The following is a 17880-nucleotide window of genomic DNA, read 5'->3' as shown; positions in this document are numbered from 1 at the left end:
CCGCCTCAGAGTTGATTGTTTTAAATGTTTTTGTGCTTTACAAATGGGTATTAGTCTGATTTGATTGGTGTTCAATGCAACTAGTTAGCTTTCTACCTTCCTAACTGCTCGGTTTTTAAAAATTAAATGCAACTAGTTAGGTCTCATAGTTTAAGGGCGTCTACTTAAGTCTATGTGTTGCTATTAGAGGGACACAGACCAATCTATTAAGATGGAAAAGGACACTAGTTATATGAACCTACTGTTTAGTCAATCTCAGACTCCAGTGGACCTTGATTCACCTGAAACTTTTTGGTTCAGTAGCCAAGGTCCTAGTGAGTTAGTTGTCGAGCCTGTTGTCGAGTCTGCTGTCGAGTCTGGTGTCAGGAGGAAGTGGTCTCCGAAGGAGGATAAGATCCTTATTGGTGCTTGGCTTAACACCAGTAAGGATCTCGTCGTCAGCAATGAGCAGAAAGCTGGTGCTTTCTGGAAGCGGATTGTAGATTACTACAACGCAAGCCCGCAGCTGGTTGGGACAGTACCGAGAGAGGTTACCTCTTGCAAGCAGAGGTGGGGTAGGATCAACACTGACGTATCCAAGTTCGCTGGATGCTATGACGCGGCTCTGAGGGAGCAGAGAAGTGGCCAAAATGATGATGATGTGATGAAAGCTGCCTTAGACATCTTCTTCAGTAATAACGAGTACAAGTTCTCCATGGATCACTGCTGGAGGGAGCTTAGGCATGACCAGAAATGGTGCTCTTCCTATGGGCCTAAGGACGGTGGAAAGGAAAAGCGCAAAAAAGTGTTGGAGGTTGATAGAAAAGAAGAGCAAGTCGGAGAACCAGAGGGTAGACCTCCCGGGGTAAAGGCTACCAAAGCTGGTAGTAAGAAGAAGAAAAGTGGTAGAGAGGAGGAGTTGGGAAAGCTTCAGAGGGTTTTAGAAGTTAAAGAAAAACTCTTTAGAGCTAAGATTCTTGATTGTTTACTCGCGAAAAAAGAGCCTTTAACTGAGATGGAAACAAGTCTTAAAATGAAACTAAAGTCTGAAATGCTTTGATGTCTTAATCTTGTTTGAGGTATTGTTTATGTTTTCAGTACCATTTTGCTTTTGAACTTTACTAACCGTTGTCTTATTTGATGTCAGGTATATCTGAGTAGGCATGTGAAGGAAGTCACAGGTGCATTTGGCGGTCTGTAGCTCATGTGAAGTAAGTCACGGGTTCTTTTCCCTCACTTTATGTATTATAAGTAGTACTCAATGTAGTCTTTAGCTATGTATCTCGGAGAGGTTGTTTCCTTTTTCCTCAAAACTTGTTTCCTCTTGTTTAAATCTTGCCTCCCAAAATAGTGTTTCTCGGAGAGGTTGTAATATTTTGCTTGCCTATACTTGTAATCGGTTCGTACTACTATTAGAACCACTTCTGTTTAGGTAATATTCTGATTATGTTTTGAACTTGTGTATCCTCTTGTTTAGTTGAAACTACACTTAGTTTTAAAACTTAGATAAGGTAGATGTTACAATTTCAAAAAAAATGTTAGTTTTAAAACTTATATAAGGGAGATGTTACAATTTCAAACAAATTGGAAATAAGATGATTGAAAAATGTATTTTATGAACTAATACCATATAAGATTAAAATTTGGTAAATTTTTAAGATCTTTTACCCAAAAAAGCAAATGAAAATTGCAAGTAAGATGAAAAGGTAATGAGAAAATGAATATCCTTTTTTAAATTTGGTAAATTTTTAAGATCTATATCCAAAAAAATATTTTTTTTGAAAAAACTCAACTAAATATTTTGTTTTAAAAAGAGGGAAACCTAAAATGTCATCATCTTCATCCGATGGACTTGAAAAAAGAGTAGACGAACTTTTCGACGAAATCGTTGAAGATACATACAACGACATCGTGGAGGCCGAAACCATACTGCAAAGGACACGTGCTTATGTAGAACGACACCGCGAAGGAGGAGAGGCCTGCTTATGGAATGACTACTTCAGCGAAGATGCGACATTCTCGTCTCATTTATTCAGACGTCGTTTCCGCATGAATAAGAACTTATTCTTGCGTCTTGTTCATGGCCTATCAGACTGCTTTCCATTCTTTTAGCAAAGAAGAGATGCAACCGGGAGGTTCGGTCTTTCTGCACTACAAAAATGTACGGCAGCAATTCGTCTGCTTGCTTATGGTACTGCGGCTGACACGATTGACGAATATCTCCGACTTGGTGAGACCACAACACTTTCGTGTTTACATAATTTAACTGACGGAATTATACAGTTATTTGGAGATGAGTATCTACGACGACCCACACCGGAGGATCTTCAACGACTACTCGATATTGGAGAGAAACGCTGGTTTCCTGGGATGGTCGGGAGCATTGATTGTATGCATTGGGAGTGGAAAAACTGCCCAACCGCTTGGAAAGGACAATACGCACGTGGATCAGAAAAACAGACAATTGTCTTAGAGGCTGTAGCTTCACACGATCTTTGGATATGACACACTTTCTTCGGTCCTCCAGGTACCTTAAACGATATTAATGTCCTCGATCGGTCTCCTGTTTTTGATGACATTTTAGAAGGTCGAGCTCCGAGGGTAAAGTACATGGTCAACGGACACATGTATAAGTTGGCGTACTACCTCACAGACGGTATATATCTAAAATGGTCAACATTTATCCAATCTATCACCCTCCCTCAAACTCCTCAACAAGAGTTATTTGCTAAAGTTCAAGAAACAACCCGAAAAGATGTGGAGAGGGCTTTTGGAGTATTGCAAGCTCGATTTGCGATAGTGAGAAACCCGGTAAAAACATTGGATAAAGAAAAGATATGGAAGATTATGAGAGCATGTATCATACAACACAATATGATAGTCGAAGATGAACGGGATGGATACACTCGTATCGATATATCTGAATTTGAAGAAGGAGACGTCACCAGAAGTTCACAGGTGGAAACCTAGAAGCCTACAAATCTGAATAATATGTTTTCCAATCGGAATGATCTTCGTGATAGGCAGATGCATGACCAATTGAAAAATGATGTAATTCAAAATATTTGGAACAAATTTGGTGATGAAGATTAATAATTGTTGTATTTTTATTTTTAATTATTGTATTTTTAAATTTAATTATGCAATAAAATTGATAAATTAAAAATTTACTTAAAAAAAAAAAATTATTCTAAAGACTTCAAGTCGGAGATCACCATTGTAGAAAAAAAAAGTTTAATAAAAAAATCCTAAGGATTGTGGATGCTCTTATCCATCTTGAATTTCCCCTTGGTTTTAAACCCTAATAAATTAACACAACGTCAAATCATCTAGGTACTATGCAAAAGCTCATGCAACATGCTGATTTAGGTTAACGATAGTCCAATCTTCCTATACGATCCAAATGTCAATAGTATAAGAAGAGCAATGTGTTGTGACATATGCAATGACCTCAAACACATCACATACTAGTTAGCACGTGTCATGTGCTTATGTTACGGCCACATCGCATGAGTTCATATCAGTTCTCCCTGGGAGAACTCTGTGGAAAACAATGTATAGTAAGCAGTGACATCATCAGAACTCTTATCCTCTTATTTTACTTTTTGTATCTCGATTCACGAAGCTTATTTACGCAACTAATTGAGACATAATATTATATTTTATTACTTCATTGTCTCACTATATAACCAGCTTAACCACAACATGTTTTTAACTTATTTAACAAATAAAGAAAAAACAACAACTCAATAATGGAAACTTTTTACCTGATCCTATCTCTCTCCCTATTCTTCCTCTCTCTTAAACTCTTGCTCGGAAAACGGCGGCGCAAACTAAACCTACCGCCTAGTCCAACTCGGCCATTTCCAGTCATTGGACATTTTCACCTCCTAAAGCTGCCGCTACACCGTAGATTTCTCTCTATCTCTAAATCACTAGACGGCGGCTCTATTTTCTCTCTCCGCCTCGGCACTCGCCTCGTTCTTGTTGTGTCTTCTCACTCCGTCGCTGAGGAATGCTTCACCAAGAACGACATCGTTTTAGCTAACCGGCCAGAGTTTATTGTCGGGAAACACATCGGATACAACTCAACCACTATGGCTGGTGCGGCTTATGGCGACAGTTGGCGGAATCTCCGTCGAGTTGGTTCCATTGAGATCTTCTCTTCTCTTAGGCTCAATAGCTTCTTATCTATCCGTCAAGACGAGATCCAACGGCTGATATTCTCTCTATCGAAACACTCTCAACGAGTATGTGCCATTGCATTGAGTTCCAGTTTAGAGAAATAAAATATTTACATTTTTCAAAATATTTTTTTTTGTCAAATTATAAACGAGTTTTCTAAAAAATATTTTAGGCTCCGCTTACAAAGTTTGTTAGACTTTCTAAAATTAATGCATTTACTTCTAAACCACCTAATAATTATAATAAATAATATAAATTTATTTTTATAAAATATGATAATTTATATATTCTATAATAAATAATATGAAAATTAAATAATTTATTTATAAATTGCATACCTAATATATTAAACTACATATTTTATAATTCGTGAGTGTTTAGGTCCTAACAATCTAGACTCATCTCAATATTATCATCCGCTTAATAGGCTTTCTTAAATATCGATATAAACAAATACGTACTTTAGTATATTTAAAAAAAAAAAACTGAACTATTTGAATGTAATCATTATATCTTAGGAGTTTGCAAAGGTGGAGCTGAGACCATTGTTTATGAGCTTGACTATCAACAACATCCTTAGGATGGTCGCGGGAAAGCGATTTTACGGCGATAGAACAGAGAACGACGACGAGGCAAGACACGTTAGGCAGTTGATTGCGGAGGTGGTTGTTAGTGGCGGCGCTGGAAACGCCGCGGACTATTTCCCGATCCTTCGTTGGATAACGAACTATGAGAAACAAGTGAAAGAGCTAGCGGGTCGGGTTGACGGGTTTTTGCAAAGTCTTGTGGATGAGAAACGTGAGGAGAAAGAAAAGGGCAACAGCATGATTGATCATTTGCTTTCCCTCCAAGAAACTCAGCCTGGTTACTACACTGATGTCATCACCAAAGGAATCATTCTTGTAAGTAATTAATGACACATCAAAATAGTAAATTTGATTAAGAGGTTACCAAAAGTTATTACCTCGACTAAAAGAATAGTTAGTGTTTTGACACACGCTTATACACCACCTACTTTAAAAAAAAAACGGTTTAGAAAAATCATTTTGGTTATGACCGATTTTCGATCTATACATGTTGATTTTTAGAACAATGCAAAAAATACACAGATAACAAATCAAACGTCACAAGATTGAATGGTGTTTGGAATAAAACTAAACATGTTATGGTTTCAAACTTAGACGGATTACTAGTTTTGGTCCAAAACCTCTTAGTAATTCATAAAAGATTGATTAATGGTTTATTGTATTTTATAACTGAATTTTAATTTGGATAGGTAATGATACTTGCCGGGACTGATACGTCAGCAGGAACGTTAGAATGGGCGATGTCGAACTTGTTGAACCATCCAGAAGTATTGAAAAAGGCAAAGACCGAAATCGACGAGCAAATCGGTTTAGACCGGTTAATAGAGGAACAAGACATTGTCAAACTTCCTTATCTCCAGAACATTATGTCAGAGACTTTAAGGCTTTATCCCGTTGCTCCAATGCTCCTCCCTCACTTGGCATCAGAAGATTGCATGGTGGCAGGGTACGATGTCCCACGAGGCGCAATTTTACTTGTGAACGTATGGGCCATTCATAGAGACCCGGATATGTGGGAAGAGCCAGAAAAGTTTAAGCCAGAGAGGTTTGAGAAGGAAGGAGAGGATAAGAAGTTGATGTCATTTGGGATTGGACGAAGGGCTTGTCCTGGATCAGGGCTAGCTCAGAGGCTTGTGACTTTGGCTCTCGGTTCGTTGGTGCAATGTTTCGAATGGGAGAGAGTGGGAGAAGGATATGTGGACATGAAGGAAACTGAAAAGGGAACCATCATGCGTAAAGCTACACCGTTGGAAGCTATGTGTAGAACTCGTCCCATTGTCCATAAGATTTTAGATGCTTCTTCTTGTACATAAATATCATCTTCAGAACCTTGTTATACATTATATCTTCATTTGAACTAATATCCTCTGCTGATATTATAAGAATGTAATAGATTGACTTGGGAAATTTTGTTCAAATCAGACTTTTAATAAAATCTACATTTCCGTTTAGAAAAATAAAAAAAACTTTTGAAAATTTTGAATTAAACTCTTTCAAGTGTTATAATAAAATATTATAAAACAAACATAAATAGTTTATATTATTACAAGAGTTTATTGGCAATAAACCAAGCAAGACAGGGCAAAAAAAATAAAAAAATAAATAGGAGAGATTCTTCTTATTTGAGTAAATGTAGATTGTACATCAGATTTCTCTGGTAAACCGGAGCATTGAAAAAAAAAACCAAAACTGGTTCTTCCTTCTTATTCTCCAGTTTTTAAAGACACATTTCAATATGTGTCTCTCAACTTCTTCCCAGACCTCAGAACATGTAAACAACACTGTCGTGGATCCTCGACTTCTGATTCTGCGCAACACATTCCGATATCCACATCAAGTTCCTGATCTCCTGCTCCCTCAACCTCATGTAAGCAAAGAACACCGCGTAATGGAACTGCAATACTCAGGTTTGAACAAACCATTCTTTTAGTATTAGGCATGATCTTCAATGTATTACACCCTGAACTCAAGAAACGTATATGGAAACAAACCTGCTGCTCAAAGGCTAAGCAAAGCCTTCGTACTTCTTCTTCATAAAACGCCTTGTCAAGCATCTGGCTCTCTCCGTAAGACATCTTTGAGAATATTGCTTGGTAAGGGGGGTACTTCTCCATCACACCACGAACCTATTAATGAATGACAATAGGATTCATTATTGATGTAACATTTAACATATTTATTATAATATATTAGCTTCATGTTTACCTGATCTATGTCTTCACAGATAGCTAGCTCCTCGTGTCCATATGGATAGCTGCAGAAGCAAAAAAAGAGAAACTGCTCTAGAGTTCTATGCAAACATTGAATGGGACTATCCTTTGGATCTAGAATTCTTACAGGAGACCAAAGTTAGAGTACAGTTTCTTCCTGTCTTCTCTTGTAAGCTCAGTGCCAATGCTTCATGGAAAGAAAACCAAGTTTCAGCGCCTTTATAAAGAAAGTAGCAGAACAATGGTAACATCAGTAATTAATTACCTATTGATGGTGATGTTGACAGCTCTTCTATCAGCTTCGAATGCCAGAAGGTCAGACATTATCTCTGCGGTCGCCCCACCAAGTTTCTATTTCGGATACACAGCCAAAACGGGTTATAGCTTGTATAGTTAGATTATGAAATATTGTGAAAACAGATTCAGGAATTGACTAGCACCTGACAGAACTTGTAAAAATCCTCAAGGTATGCTTTGTAGAGCGTGTTCCTCATAATCTCTATGTTCATGTCATCCAAATCCTGAAAAATGAAACGAATTTCTTAATTTAACAAATGTATCCAGTAACTAGGATAGTAAATGTTTCAGCTATGTACCTCTGATGTTAAGCATTCGGAGAAATAAGGAGCAAGAGGAGTATCCACAAGCACCAACCTATACAGCTCCCTCATGTTCTGAGCAACTGCCAATGTGGCAATGCTGTAAAATAAAAATCATGAGCAAAAAAAATTAAAAGGATCTAAAAGAGGTATAGAAGATCCAAAAGGTCAAGGCGGAGTACCTATCAAACATGCCTAAAGGGTGACATTTCTCGATCAACTCTTGAACATCTCTCTCGTGCAAAGTTCCAGTAACAATCAGCACGACATTGTCAATCATGTGGCCGTATCTGCATTACAATATCAAAAGTACTCAGTATCTCAAATACCAGCGTCATTTAGAAGATAGATATACACTAAACTTAATCCAGGAAAAAAAGTAAGAAAGAAAAGCACGGTAACAGTAAAAAGCTACAACAAAATAATTAAAACTCTTTGCTTTCATTATAACACTTCACTGCACTCTCTTTAAAGATGGAGCTTCACAAAAGTTACCAAACCTTACACGCTATGATGTACACTGGACATAGCGAAAAGAAACATTCGCCTTTGACTCCCAATTTTTTTAACGTTGGTTAATAAAAAATTTATATACGTTGGTTATTTAGTAATCAGTTTGTAATTGTTTCAAAACCCCGTAAATTTCAGAATCGGCCCTATCAACACAAGTTTAATGGTTAATATGTATATATTACCCGGCCCCCAAATTGATAAAAATATGTGTATTAATCATTTAGTACTTAGTTCGTAATTGTTTCAAAGCCCCGTAAATCTCAGGACCAGCCCTACGCAGCACCATCCGTATCTGAGTTACCTGATGTACTCCAAGAAGGTTGACATAGGCTCAGTAGCTTGGCAAAGCATATGCTTATAGTCATCAACAAGTTTGAGTGTACACTTCTCCACGATCGTTGTGGTATGCAGAGGTGACGGTTCTGCATCCAAAAATAAAACGAAACAGAAAAGTCAAAGTCAACTAACCAAAATTCATAACGGCGTTAAGGAAACTACAACAATGAAGTTCAGACACAAACTAACTGTCCAATTTCAAACAAAAGAACATTTGTCTGTCTTTGTACGAATAATAAAATTCATTACACAACTGATGTCACATTCTAAGAGATCACGGGATCATAGGGGGGAAAACGCACCGTTTTGGAGGTAAGAGCCGTACTTGGTGGCGGAGAGGTGCATCTTGATGTCGTCGAGGTTTTCACACTGGCAGAGATTGTTGTAATCGGCGGTGGTGAGAAGACCAGCACGGTGGCCTCTCACGATCGCCTCCAAGTATCCGCCGTGGATGTTGAACGTGAGCGCCTCGAATCCGTACATGCTTCTCTTCCGGAGATATTTCAGATCTCGGAGATTGATGGTAGAGATCTGTAGGGAAAATATTGAAGCAGAGAGACAGAGAGATCGACGTGGGGGAAGATAGCTTTGAATTTGATTGGTTTGTTTGCAATCTTGGCCTTGGCACGTTGAATTACGATTTAATCCTTAGCAATATATAAAATTTATCTTTGTGAAACAAGAAAAAAATCAAAAAAATCTTAAACGGATGAAGTATTTTATTGACTAAAAATGTAAAAGTATTTGGAAATGATATAAAATATTTGATGTTGATTATAACATATAGCAAAACTTTAAACTCAAAAGCTTTTATTACTGTGAACTGAGATTGTGACAAACCAAGTTAAATAGCCATTGCAAGATACCTCGTGCCCATTCCAATCGGTGTCTCTTCATCACCTCCTTCCCAGAAAGGTGCTTCACCATCTCCAACAAGCCTCCAATATCCAGACCTCAAGGATTCAGCCTGCTCATCATCACAGCTCTGTAGCAGCTCATCAACTCTGAAGTTTATCCCAAGAGAACCCAAGAACTGAGACTGAGTCATAGGTCCATGAACCAACACATTTTCTGCAAAAAAATAAATACAGTAAGTTAACTCTCTATTATTACAACGAACGAGCAGTGAGTATAGGCACAAACCTGAAGCTTCCTCAGCAGTGTTGTATCGAAGGAAAATCAACATAAGCACTTAGATCAGCAGACCCTGGATCATCCAGTATGTTGACGAACTTGTGTTTTCTAATAGCCTTAAAGACATAATGCAAAAGACAAAGAATTGTTACATATTCAGACGCCAAGACTTTACAAAAGCATGCTTAGGACACAAACCTGAAGACTGTCTGAAACGAGTCCATCCATGCCATTATAAGTGCTCCACCTCCATCAGAGCCTATTCTCTTGGCCATTTCTTGAGTCAAATCCATTGATTTGGGGCTGATCTCGACGTGCTCAAGCTTCTCTCTTTCCTCAGGTGTAGCCCACGTGCAACGTTTCATGAGATATAAGGATGCAGGTGTAGGGTGTGGGGATAGAACAAAGCGGAACCTATAAAACCAACAATGCATCGATTAGTTTGAAGGTTTCTAAGCAAATCTCACTAATGAGATATGTATACTTACTGTGAATCTTCTCCTACATCAACCATTTTCTCAAACCAGCCACGAGGAGATTTCTGCAGTGAGACCACATGAGATACACATACTAAACTCAAAGGGGTAACTATATTGCAATGTAATTTCTAGTATTCTAAAAATCGGTCTAGACATGGATTTTTAAAAAATCTGATTTATGCAACTCAAACCAGTTTAAACTGTTCTAAATAGGTTAAACACAATTTAAATCCGTTTAAATCAATATGTCTAAATCTCTTAAATCAAACAATAATGTACTTCAAAACCACAAATTTGTCTAATTTTTATTTTTGGTATATCTAATTTTATAATTCATCAAAATATTATTTTGTAACTAAACCTAAAAACGAAAAATATCTAATATAAATGTAAAATATATAAAACATAAATCAACAATTCGTCTAGGCCCTAAATAATCAGCCATGCTAATACTCTACTAGACTAGTTACCGCCTATCGGTAATTTCTATATATAAAAATGAAGCATGACACCAACAGTAACCTGAAACTGATGAACTGGAAGAGCATCATAAAACTCATGAGCTATGATTATTGTTGGTACTGTCATGAAAGCAAAAGAGAAAACAAGAGATACCCTGAGAAAACTATGCAGGAGCATCACTGCTTTGAATGCATATGAGAGTAAATGTAATAAGTTCATGCATACCTCCTGAAGGTACCTCTTCAAGAGTAGCGTGCCAGTGCACAGGTGTCCCAGCTAGCGAACTGATAGCTTTCTTCTCCGAACTACTTTCATCTGTGCATTTCAGGTTCTGGCGCTGAAGCTTCTGCAGCGCAGGACTGCATTCCACCAAGTGTATATGCAATGAATCCGTGAACTCTCTAAACTTTGATGTACCCTAAAAATGAAAAGTCCACCAGAGACAGGAGTGAAATAAGTTTTTACAGAATTAGAGAAATCTCAAGGATGTAGCACAAGAGCATAGTATACATACACGAAGGAGATCAACCATGAGTGTTCCTCGACCTGGACCTAGCTCAATGAGTTTGACCCTCTCTGGCCTTCCCATTTGCTCCCACAGACACACAGTCCAAACACCAATCATCTATCATCCACAACAACCGAGTAAGTAAGTCAGTCACAAAACACAAATCCACAACTCCTAGAGACAAGAAACGGTACCTCGCCGAACATCTGGCTTACTTCAGGAGAAGTAATGAAATCACCTTGAGTTCCAAACACATCACGGTTCATGTAATATCCTGATTGAGGATTAGTCAGCACCTCCTCCATGTACTCCGCCACTGAGATTGGTCCACCCCGAAACTGTGATTGCATACCAATTTGATCAAACTTCAGACAGATCACAAGATCAACAATAACCAAAAAAAAAAAAAGTTTGATTTTTTCTATTACCGAACTCATAAACTTTATCAAACTTCAGACAGATCACAAGATTAACAATAACAAAATAAAGTTCTGATTTTTCTATTACCAAACTCAACAACAACTAATAGTTTCGATTTTTTTGTTCTATTACCAAACTCATATATTTGATCAAAATTCAGACAGAACACAAGCTCAACAATAACAACAACAACAAAAAAAAGTTTCGATTTTTCTATTACCAAACTGATAAATTTGATCAAACTTCAAACAGAACACAAAATCATCATCAACAACAACAACAAAAGTTTCGATTTTTCAATTACCAAGGACAAAATGTACGAAGCTAAGGTACCTTGATGACGCTCTTGAGGTGCTTGACGAGCTCCGAGTCCGGTGCGGGTTCATGAGAGTGGTCTAATCTTCCAACAACAATCAGACTCTAAAACTTGTCAAAATGAATCTTACTAAAAGAGTGTTGAGATGAAACACGTACCGAGAGGATTGAAGAGATCAGAACGGTCGACGGAGATGGTTTTTCCGGCGACGGCATTTGCCTCTTCGACATGTTCAACGGTGCTACTCTCCGAGCGAGGTGGATCAGGCGAAGAGGACAATGACGAGAACGGTGATGGAGAGGATTTTGAGAAGAAGGGAGTCTTGCAAGAGAGAAGACGGCGTGAGGATGTTTGCGTCAGTAATCTTCTCAGCATCGTTGCAACTCAAAATCTGCAGACTCCGACATACCACAGTTCCGGACACGGAAGTGCAAAGAAGAAGAAACATTATTGACGATTAGAATTATAATATTAAATTTAAACAGTAAAGGGGATGTAGCTCAGATGGTAGAGCGCTCGCTTAGCATGCGAGAGGTACGGGGATCGATACCCCGCATCTCCATTCTAATTTTTTTTTTCTTCTTTTTGTTTACAATTATACTTATGCTTTGTCTTCCTTCCACAGAGATTCTAGATCTCTAATCAACGCCTCTCAAGTCTCAACCATAGCATTCTATTTGAATTTATTTACTTAAAAGTTTAAGAACCTACTATTATGATTTATCCATTATTCGAAAATCTATAAATGGATTTTTATATTTTAACCAAGTTAAAGAAAATTTTCAGTGCGTAGCATATGACATTACATAAAGCTTTTACAAACAACAGGTTCACTTTACACTCTTGACCTTTACATTTCTACACAATACAAAGTCACATCAAAATCTTTAGACCTTCAGGACCAAAGATATCTTCTCGAGTCCCACCAACTCAAAGAAACAAAAACAAGGATCCCAACATTCCAAAACTTCCCAAGCTTCACTTTCCACAGAACCATCTCTTTTGCAACAGGAAGCTGGAAGATGATCCAACCGGTCCAGACATGAATAAAAACTAACTCCTATACTCTGAGTCATGGCTCTTATTATCCCTTAGGCTTTGGTGACTGACGAGCATACCGATAAGGCGAAGAACCTTGAGGCAAGTTTAAGCTAGACAAACTCCTCAAAGGCACTCCATTCCTCGACACAAACCCTCCACCTCCTTGTGTTCTCACACCGTTCTTCCCAACCGGCTGCATAGTTTGGAAAGAAGAAGACGAGCTAGCAAAGTCTTTAAGACTCGGTAACGGCTTTAAGGCTTCGACCACTTCACTCATCTTTGGTCTAGCTTTGCAGTCTCGGTTCAGACACTGCGCCGCTACTTGTGTGGCCTTCTGAGCACCTTTGATCGAGTAGTGACCCTCAAGGCGAGGATCTAACAGTCTGTAAAACCTCTTCTTGTCTAAAAGATGAGGTCTCGCACATTCTACCAAGTTTTGTTCACCGTTGGGACGGCTTTTATCCACTGCTCTTCGTCCAGTTAGTATCTCAAGTAACACTACTCCAAAGCTGTATACATCACTCTTCGTTGACAAATGTCCTGAAGTTAAAAATTGAAATTAGTAAGTCTAGTAACTAAACAAACCAATAATAAGATAACTCACTCACCAGTCATTACATACTCAGGAGCTGCATAACCATATGTTCCCATGACTCTGGTTGATACATGTGATTTTTTCTCATCTGGAGCATCTTTAGCAAGTCCAAAATCAGAGAGCTTTGCGTTATATTCCTGAAATAGAAACATTTGCTCCCAAAATATAAACAACCATTGTTCAAAATATTGCTAGATGGTAACCGGCGCTTCGTAGCGGACTAGCATTATTTGGGGACTAGGCGTTAACAAATTATTGAATTTATATATATAAGATATTTTACTTTTTGGGTTTAATTATAAAATTATTTTGATGAATAATCAAAATTAGATATACAAAACAAAAGAAATTACATAAATTTGTGGATTTATACTAATATTATTTTTTAATTTAACAGATTTAGACTAATTTAGATCAATTTAAACCGATTTGACTCATATAAATCGGATGTAAAAGAATCGTTTAGACTATGACCAATTTGCCACCAAGACCGATTTTTAGAACCATAATGGAGAGGCTAAAGGGAAGAACTTTAAGGCTAAATAAAGCTCTTATGCTTCAGACATACCGCGTCTAGTAAGATGTTAGATGTTTTGAAATCGCGGTAAATGACAGGCTTCTCAGCTTCCTCATGAAGAAAGGCAAGACCATTAGCTGCACCGACCGCGATTTTCATTCTCACAGACCAAGGGAGAGGTAATGTCCCTGAAAACAAAAAGATAACAATGAAACAAGAATCTTCAAGCCAAAAAAAAAACAAGATCAGCAGCGGTTTTGTGGTTTACATACTTCTGAAAAGATGATTCTCCAAACTCCCTCTAGGCATAAACTCGTAAACAAGCAGCCTTTGATCATCTTCCATGCAATATCCCACCAGTTTAACCAAGCTTGGGTGAACAAGGTTTCCAAGAAAGTTAATCTCAGCCTGCCCACATGAATAGCAAAACAATCAAATAATAGACTGTAACCATCATAATCAAGGTAATGAGATTGTTTGCATTACCAGCCACTCCTTGTGGCCTTGAAGGCCATCCGGGTTCAGCGTTTTGACTGCTACAGTTAGACCAGTTCCAGGCTTGACGGGCGCGGTTCCGTTTTCCTCAATCCATCCTTTGAAAACACATCCGAACCCACCTTCACCGAGAAGAGACTCTGGTCTGAAGTTCCTAGTGGCTAACTTGAGGTCGTTAAACATGAAGATCCTCAGCTTGGATGAATACTTCAGTTCCCCACTGATTAGTGGTTTTGTGGAACCGTTGTTATCCGGACAGCTAGGTGGATCACCTTCACGCTTCTCAATAACAGGCTTAGGTTCTGCAGCAATAGGTACAAAGCCAAACAAATCAGGAGGAATCTTTGTCAACAAACTTGAAGAAAGATTATTATTACCAACAAGTGTGGAACTATCAACTTTTGATCTGGAAGAGATGCAGCTAAACATGAGCTTGATTCTGAACCAAAACCCATTCTTCTTTTTACTCAGCACCTTCCCCTTTTCAGGTTTAACAGAGTCTTGCCCTGTATCCATCATCTCCTAATCAAGACAAGTCTCTCACTTTAGAATATATATCAAATTCTCTGATCACATCCAGACAACAACAGCAACCTCGATCATACCCAGAAGATGGAATTAACAGAAAGTCGGAAACCCAACTCTCTCGAAGTGGAAAGTTTGATCCTTTAAGGAAAGATCCAAGTGATAATTAGATCATGAAAGCCCAGTTCAGTCGAAGTGAATTTGAGCTCTTTGAGTTAGGGAAGAAGAAGAGATGATAAGACAAAAAGATGTGAGTGAAAGTTTTAGACAAAAGTGCTGATCTTTTTTGCGTGCGAGAGGCAACGAAAGGGCATCTTGAGCAGAGAAAAGAGAGAGAGAGAGAGAGATACTGGAAGTGGTCAGCAACGGGCAGGTCGGGCAGCTTGGGTGAAAAAGAGAGAGAGAGAGGAGGCAAATTGGTCAGCTTGGGCAGCAAACAAGTAGTACGCGTACATAAACTCAAATAATTAAGGTTAATTTTATTTTAATAATTAAGGTTAACTGTATACAACCATAAAAAAAAAAACTTTTTGTGTAGCTTAAAACTTTCTATAACCTATAGACCCCATACCTTAATCTCCTCTAATATTTCAAAAGAAATTCAAACAAAATGTCCGATAATCTAAGAAAACAAGTGATGATAAGATTTAGTTTTACCACTTATTTATTCTTTAGAATTTAGAAAGGTTAAGATATGATAGATTAATCAAGTATGTTGATAACTTTCTTTACTCGTGTCCAGATTCTTAAACAGGATTAATCATTTAATATTTTTTTAATATGAAACTATTTATAAAAAGTAATAATTGAGTAAATAATTAAAAAACAAGACGAAAAGGTAGACTTTTTATTAGTTTTGGGGAGATAGTTATGCGAACGTTGTTGACAAAAAGAAAAGGTTATTATTATGCTAACGTTACATCTAGAAGAATATAAGCTTTTTTATTACACTCCCGTGACACGGTTCCACGTGGAAATATCTGGGGTGTCCAGCTATAATGGATAAACGGTAGGCAACTAAAATTGATGGGATTACTGGTGGGTTTTGTCTTTTTGACTCTTGGTTCAGACCAATGAATCTAATCCTCGCTTTTACTGTTTTCCTTTTCTGAAAAGAAACGCTTTTAAGAGTGACCATAGAGTCACCGGAGAAAATGGTAATATGCGGCGAAAACACACGAGGACCGATGGTGAGGTCGCAGAGTTGCAGCCGCCAATAGAAAATATATCTTTACATGTACGATTTAAGTTTAATAATTAAGAGAATCTATCGTTTACAATCTTTAGAGCATTATATACGTATGTTGGATTCGAATCTAAGTAAGAACTATGATATCAATACCTTTTAGTGTATGGTCTTTATACTAAGTTAGATGGTAGGAAAGTTGTGTCCTCGAGAAGCTTATAATTAGTAAGACTGCGGAATTGTATTAGATCTTTTCATTTAAGAACTACGCTAATAACTTTTATAAAACTTTACATTAAATATTATATTCCTTTAAATATAGAGCTTTCGGTCTTGCTTTACAGGAGAGTGCCGATTGGTCTAACGCTAATGATCCTAAGGAAACATCAAGAACGAAAAAAAGTAGAATGGAGATGCGGCGTATCGATCCCCGCACCTCTCGCATGCTTAGCGAGCGCTGTACCATCTGAGCTACATCCCCTTTGTTTCTTCATTATTTTATACTCTACTTAAACTTTAACATTCGTCTTCAAACCTTATAAATTTCATGAATGATGCAAATGTAATAAATAACTAGGTAATAACTCGCGTCTTGCTCGGAATATGATTATTATTTTCGTTATTTTTAATAAAAACACATTAAATCTCTCTGGATATCGGTTCGGTTTTAGGTTATTTTTTTGTTTTTAATTTCCTAAAATATAACTATTATTTTAAATTAATATTTATTTTGGTTTATTCGGTTAGAATGTTTGATTTTTTTAATTTTTTTCGGTAAAAACCAAAAATTACGATTTTTATTTTATTTTCATGTTATAAATTTTAGATATTCATCATGTCGAACCAATAGTTTCATATCATAATTTGTAAACGGATAATAGTTCAAGAAAAAAAAAGAAAATTATTATGACAAATCATTTCAGTATAATTTGGTCGGTAGTTAAAAGAATCATCAATGAAAAAAATATTTCAACTTCCAATGAGAAAGGTCTCACTGTAAGTTCTTTAGTTACAACTCTATCCAGGAAACAAAACATCTGTTGAGATTGAACCTTTGATTAAATACTACAAAAGAAGAATACGAAGAGTAGCCTAGAAGAAGCTACAAAGGAATGGAAGAAGAAGAATGAAGAAGTAGAAGAAGAAGCTTGGAACGCAAGAAACGGAGGAAGAAGAAGCGTGAAGAGCAAGAAAGGAAGAAAACTTGGTTGTGTAACTAGAAGTTACACAACAAGAAGAATAAGATAACTAGTTAGTTTGCTTGTAGAATTAGTCCATGGCCTAATATAGAGGCATGGACAAGTGGGAGTAGGTAAAGCTATAAGTGTAAGGGAGAGTAAGTGGAGAAATCTACTATAAGTATGTATGGTTGTGTTTGAAGAAGAATTAATGAAAAAGAGTTAAAAGATGTAGACATTCAAAGTGTTCTCTCTTCTCTCTATACAAACAAAAAAGAAACGTTAGAGAGTAAAGAGAGGTGTGAGCTTGTGTTATGATTATACACAAGTGAGAACAAAGAGTGAGTGAGTGAGTGTGCTTTTGGATGATGAAACACAAGTAACAAATAGAGTGAACAAAACAGAGAGAAGCTGGCCGTGAGTGATGAAGAGTGAGATAGGCCAAGCCAAAGAAGAGCAGAATGACAACAACATCTTATTCTGTGGTTTGAACAAAACACAGAGACATGTGAACGGATACTTAAGCAAGGCTAATGTCTGAATCTGACTTTATGGTGTCCCGAGAGTAGAGAAGTGCATGAGCAAAAAAAAACAGGAGCTACAGATGAAATTGCA

At 37.4% G+C, this 17880-nt stretch overlaps 4 protein-coding genes, 1 non-coding gene and 1 pseudogene across 7 annotated transcripts; 3 read left to right on the top strand and 3 right to left on the bottom strand.

Moving 5' to 3' along the window:
- The first annotated feature begins 211 nt into the window (after nucleotides 1-211).
- Nucleotides 212-1039, top strand: LOC106314088 (glutathione S-transferase T3-like). The gene has a single exon (XM_013752028.1). It carries the CDS (start codon nucleotides 212-214, stop codon nucleotides 1037-1039), a length of 828 nt encoding a protein of 275 aa, XP_013607482.1.
- Nucleotides 1040-3718: 2679 nt separating this feature from the next.
- Nucleotides 3719-6156, top strand: LOC106316351 (cytochrome P450 81D11-like). Its single transcript, XM_013754227.1, has 3 exons — nucleotides 3719-4229; nucleotides 4683-5066; nucleotides 5441-6156. Exons 1-3 carry the CDS (start codon nucleotides 3732-3734, stop codon nucleotides 6062-6064), a joined length of 1506 nt encoding a protein of 501 aa, XP_013609681.1. The 5' UTR covers nucleotides 3719-3731; the 3' UTR covers nucleotides 6065-6156.
- A 111-nt stretch (nucleotides 6157-6267) lies between these two features.
- On the bottom strand, nucleotides 6268-9029 carry LOC106313002 (V-type proton ATPase subunit d1). The gene is made up of 10 exons (XM_013750716.1): nucleotides 8712-9029; nucleotides 8375-8495; nucleotides 7743-7850; nucleotides 7558-7660; nucleotides 7402-7482; nucleotides 7227-7312; nucleotides 7089-7148; nucleotides 6957-7005; nucleotides 6743-6877; nucleotides 6268-6645 (listed from the first exon to the last, which is right to left on the bottom strand). The coding sequence occupies exons 1-10, from the start codon at nucleotides 8890-8892 to the stop codon at nucleotides 6514-6516; spliced, it is 1056 nt and encodes a 351-aa protein (XP_013606170.1). The 5' UTR covers nucleotides 8893-9029; the 3' UTR covers nucleotides 6268-6513.
- LOC106313001 lies at nucleotides 8975-12133 on the bottom strand (annotated as a pseudogene).
- An 84-nt stretch (nucleotides 12134-12217) lies between these two features.
- On the top strand, nucleotides 12218-12290 carry TRNAA-AGC. Its single transcript has one exon. It is a non-coding gene; the product is annotated as a tRNA-Ala (tRNA).
- Nucleotides 12291-12497: 207 nt separating this feature from the next.
- LOC106319502 (probable receptor-like protein kinase At5g15080) lies at nucleotides 12498-15235 on the bottom strand. Of its 3 annotated transcripts, XM_013757849.1 has the most exons (7): nucleotides 14982-15235; nucleotides 14754-14898; nucleotides 14368-14678; nucleotides 14154-14289; nucleotides 13933-14069; nucleotides 13378-13501; nucleotides 12498-13309 (listed from the first exon to the last, which is right to left on the bottom strand). In XM_013757849.1, exons 2-7 carry the CDS (start codon nucleotides 14893-14895, stop codon nucleotides 12813-12815), a joined length of 1347 nt encoding a protein of 448 aa, XP_013613303.1. In that variant the 5' UTR covers nucleotides 14896-14898; nucleotides 14982-15235; the 3' UTR covers nucleotides 12498-12812. The 3 variants fall into 3 exon arrangements, with proteins under 3 accessions (XP_013613303.1, XP_013613302.1, XP_013613304.1); XM_013757848.1 differs by having other exon boundaries at nucleotides 14754-15235; XM_013757850.1 differs by having other exon boundaries at nucleotides 14758-15235.
- Between the last annotated feature and the right edge of the window lie 2645 nt (nucleotides 15236-17880).

This window comes from Brassica oleracea, chromosome C9 (assembly GCF_000695525.1).
Source record: "Brassica oleracea var. oleracea cultivar TO1000 chromosome C9, BOL, whole genome shotgun sequence".
NCBI lineage: Eukaryota > Viridiplantae > Streptophyta > Magnoliopsida > Brassicales > Brassicaceae > Brassica > Brassica oleracea.
This window is presented reverse-complemented; position numbering and strand designations above follow the sequence as displayed.

Excerpts from the sequence above, each read along its gene's own strand:
- LOC106313002 (XM_013750716.1), bottom strand. The coding sequence starts at position 8,892 with ATGTACGGATTCGAGGCGCTCACGTTCAACATCCACGGCGGATACTTG. Across the intron at positions 8,496-8,711 it reads CGGCTCTTACCTCCAAAACG|AACCGTCACCTCTGCATACC; the intron begins GTGCGTTTTCCC and ends TTTTGGATGCAG. Across the intron at positions 6,646-6,742 it reads GCTTAGCCTTTGAGCAGCAG|TTCCATTACGCGGTGTTCTT; the intron begins GTTTGTTTCCAT and ends TGAGTATTGCAG.
- LOC106319502 (XM_013757848.1), bottom strand. The coding sequence starts at position 14,895 with ATGATGGATACAGGGCAAGACTCTGTTAAACCTGAAAAGGGGAAGGTG. Across the intron at positions 14,070-14,153 it reads GGAGAATCATCTTTTCAGAA|GGACATTACCTCTCCCTTGG; the intron begins GTATGTAAACCA and ends TTTTGTTTTCAG. Across the intron at positions 13,310-13,377 it reads TCCTGAGTATGTAATGACTG|GACATTTGTCAACGAAGAGT; the intron begins GTGAGTGAGTTA and ends TTTTAACTTCAG.
- LOC106314088 (XM_013752028.1), top strand. The coding sequence starts at position 212 with ATGGAAAAGGACACTAGTTATATGAACCTACTGTTTAGTCAATCTCAG.
- LOC106316351 (XM_013754227.1), top strand. The coding sequence starts at position 3,732 with ATGGAAACTTTTTACCTGATCCTATCTCTCTCCCTATTCTTCCTCTCT. Across the intron at positions 4,230-4,682 it reads TATCGAAACACTCTCAACGA|GAGTTTGCAAAGGTGGAGCT; the intron begins GTATGTGCCATT and ends ATTATATCTTAG. Across the intron at positions 5,067-5,440 it reads TCACCAAAGGAATCATTCTT|GTAATGATACTTGCCGGGAC; the intron begins GTAAGTAATTAA and ends TAATTTGGATAG.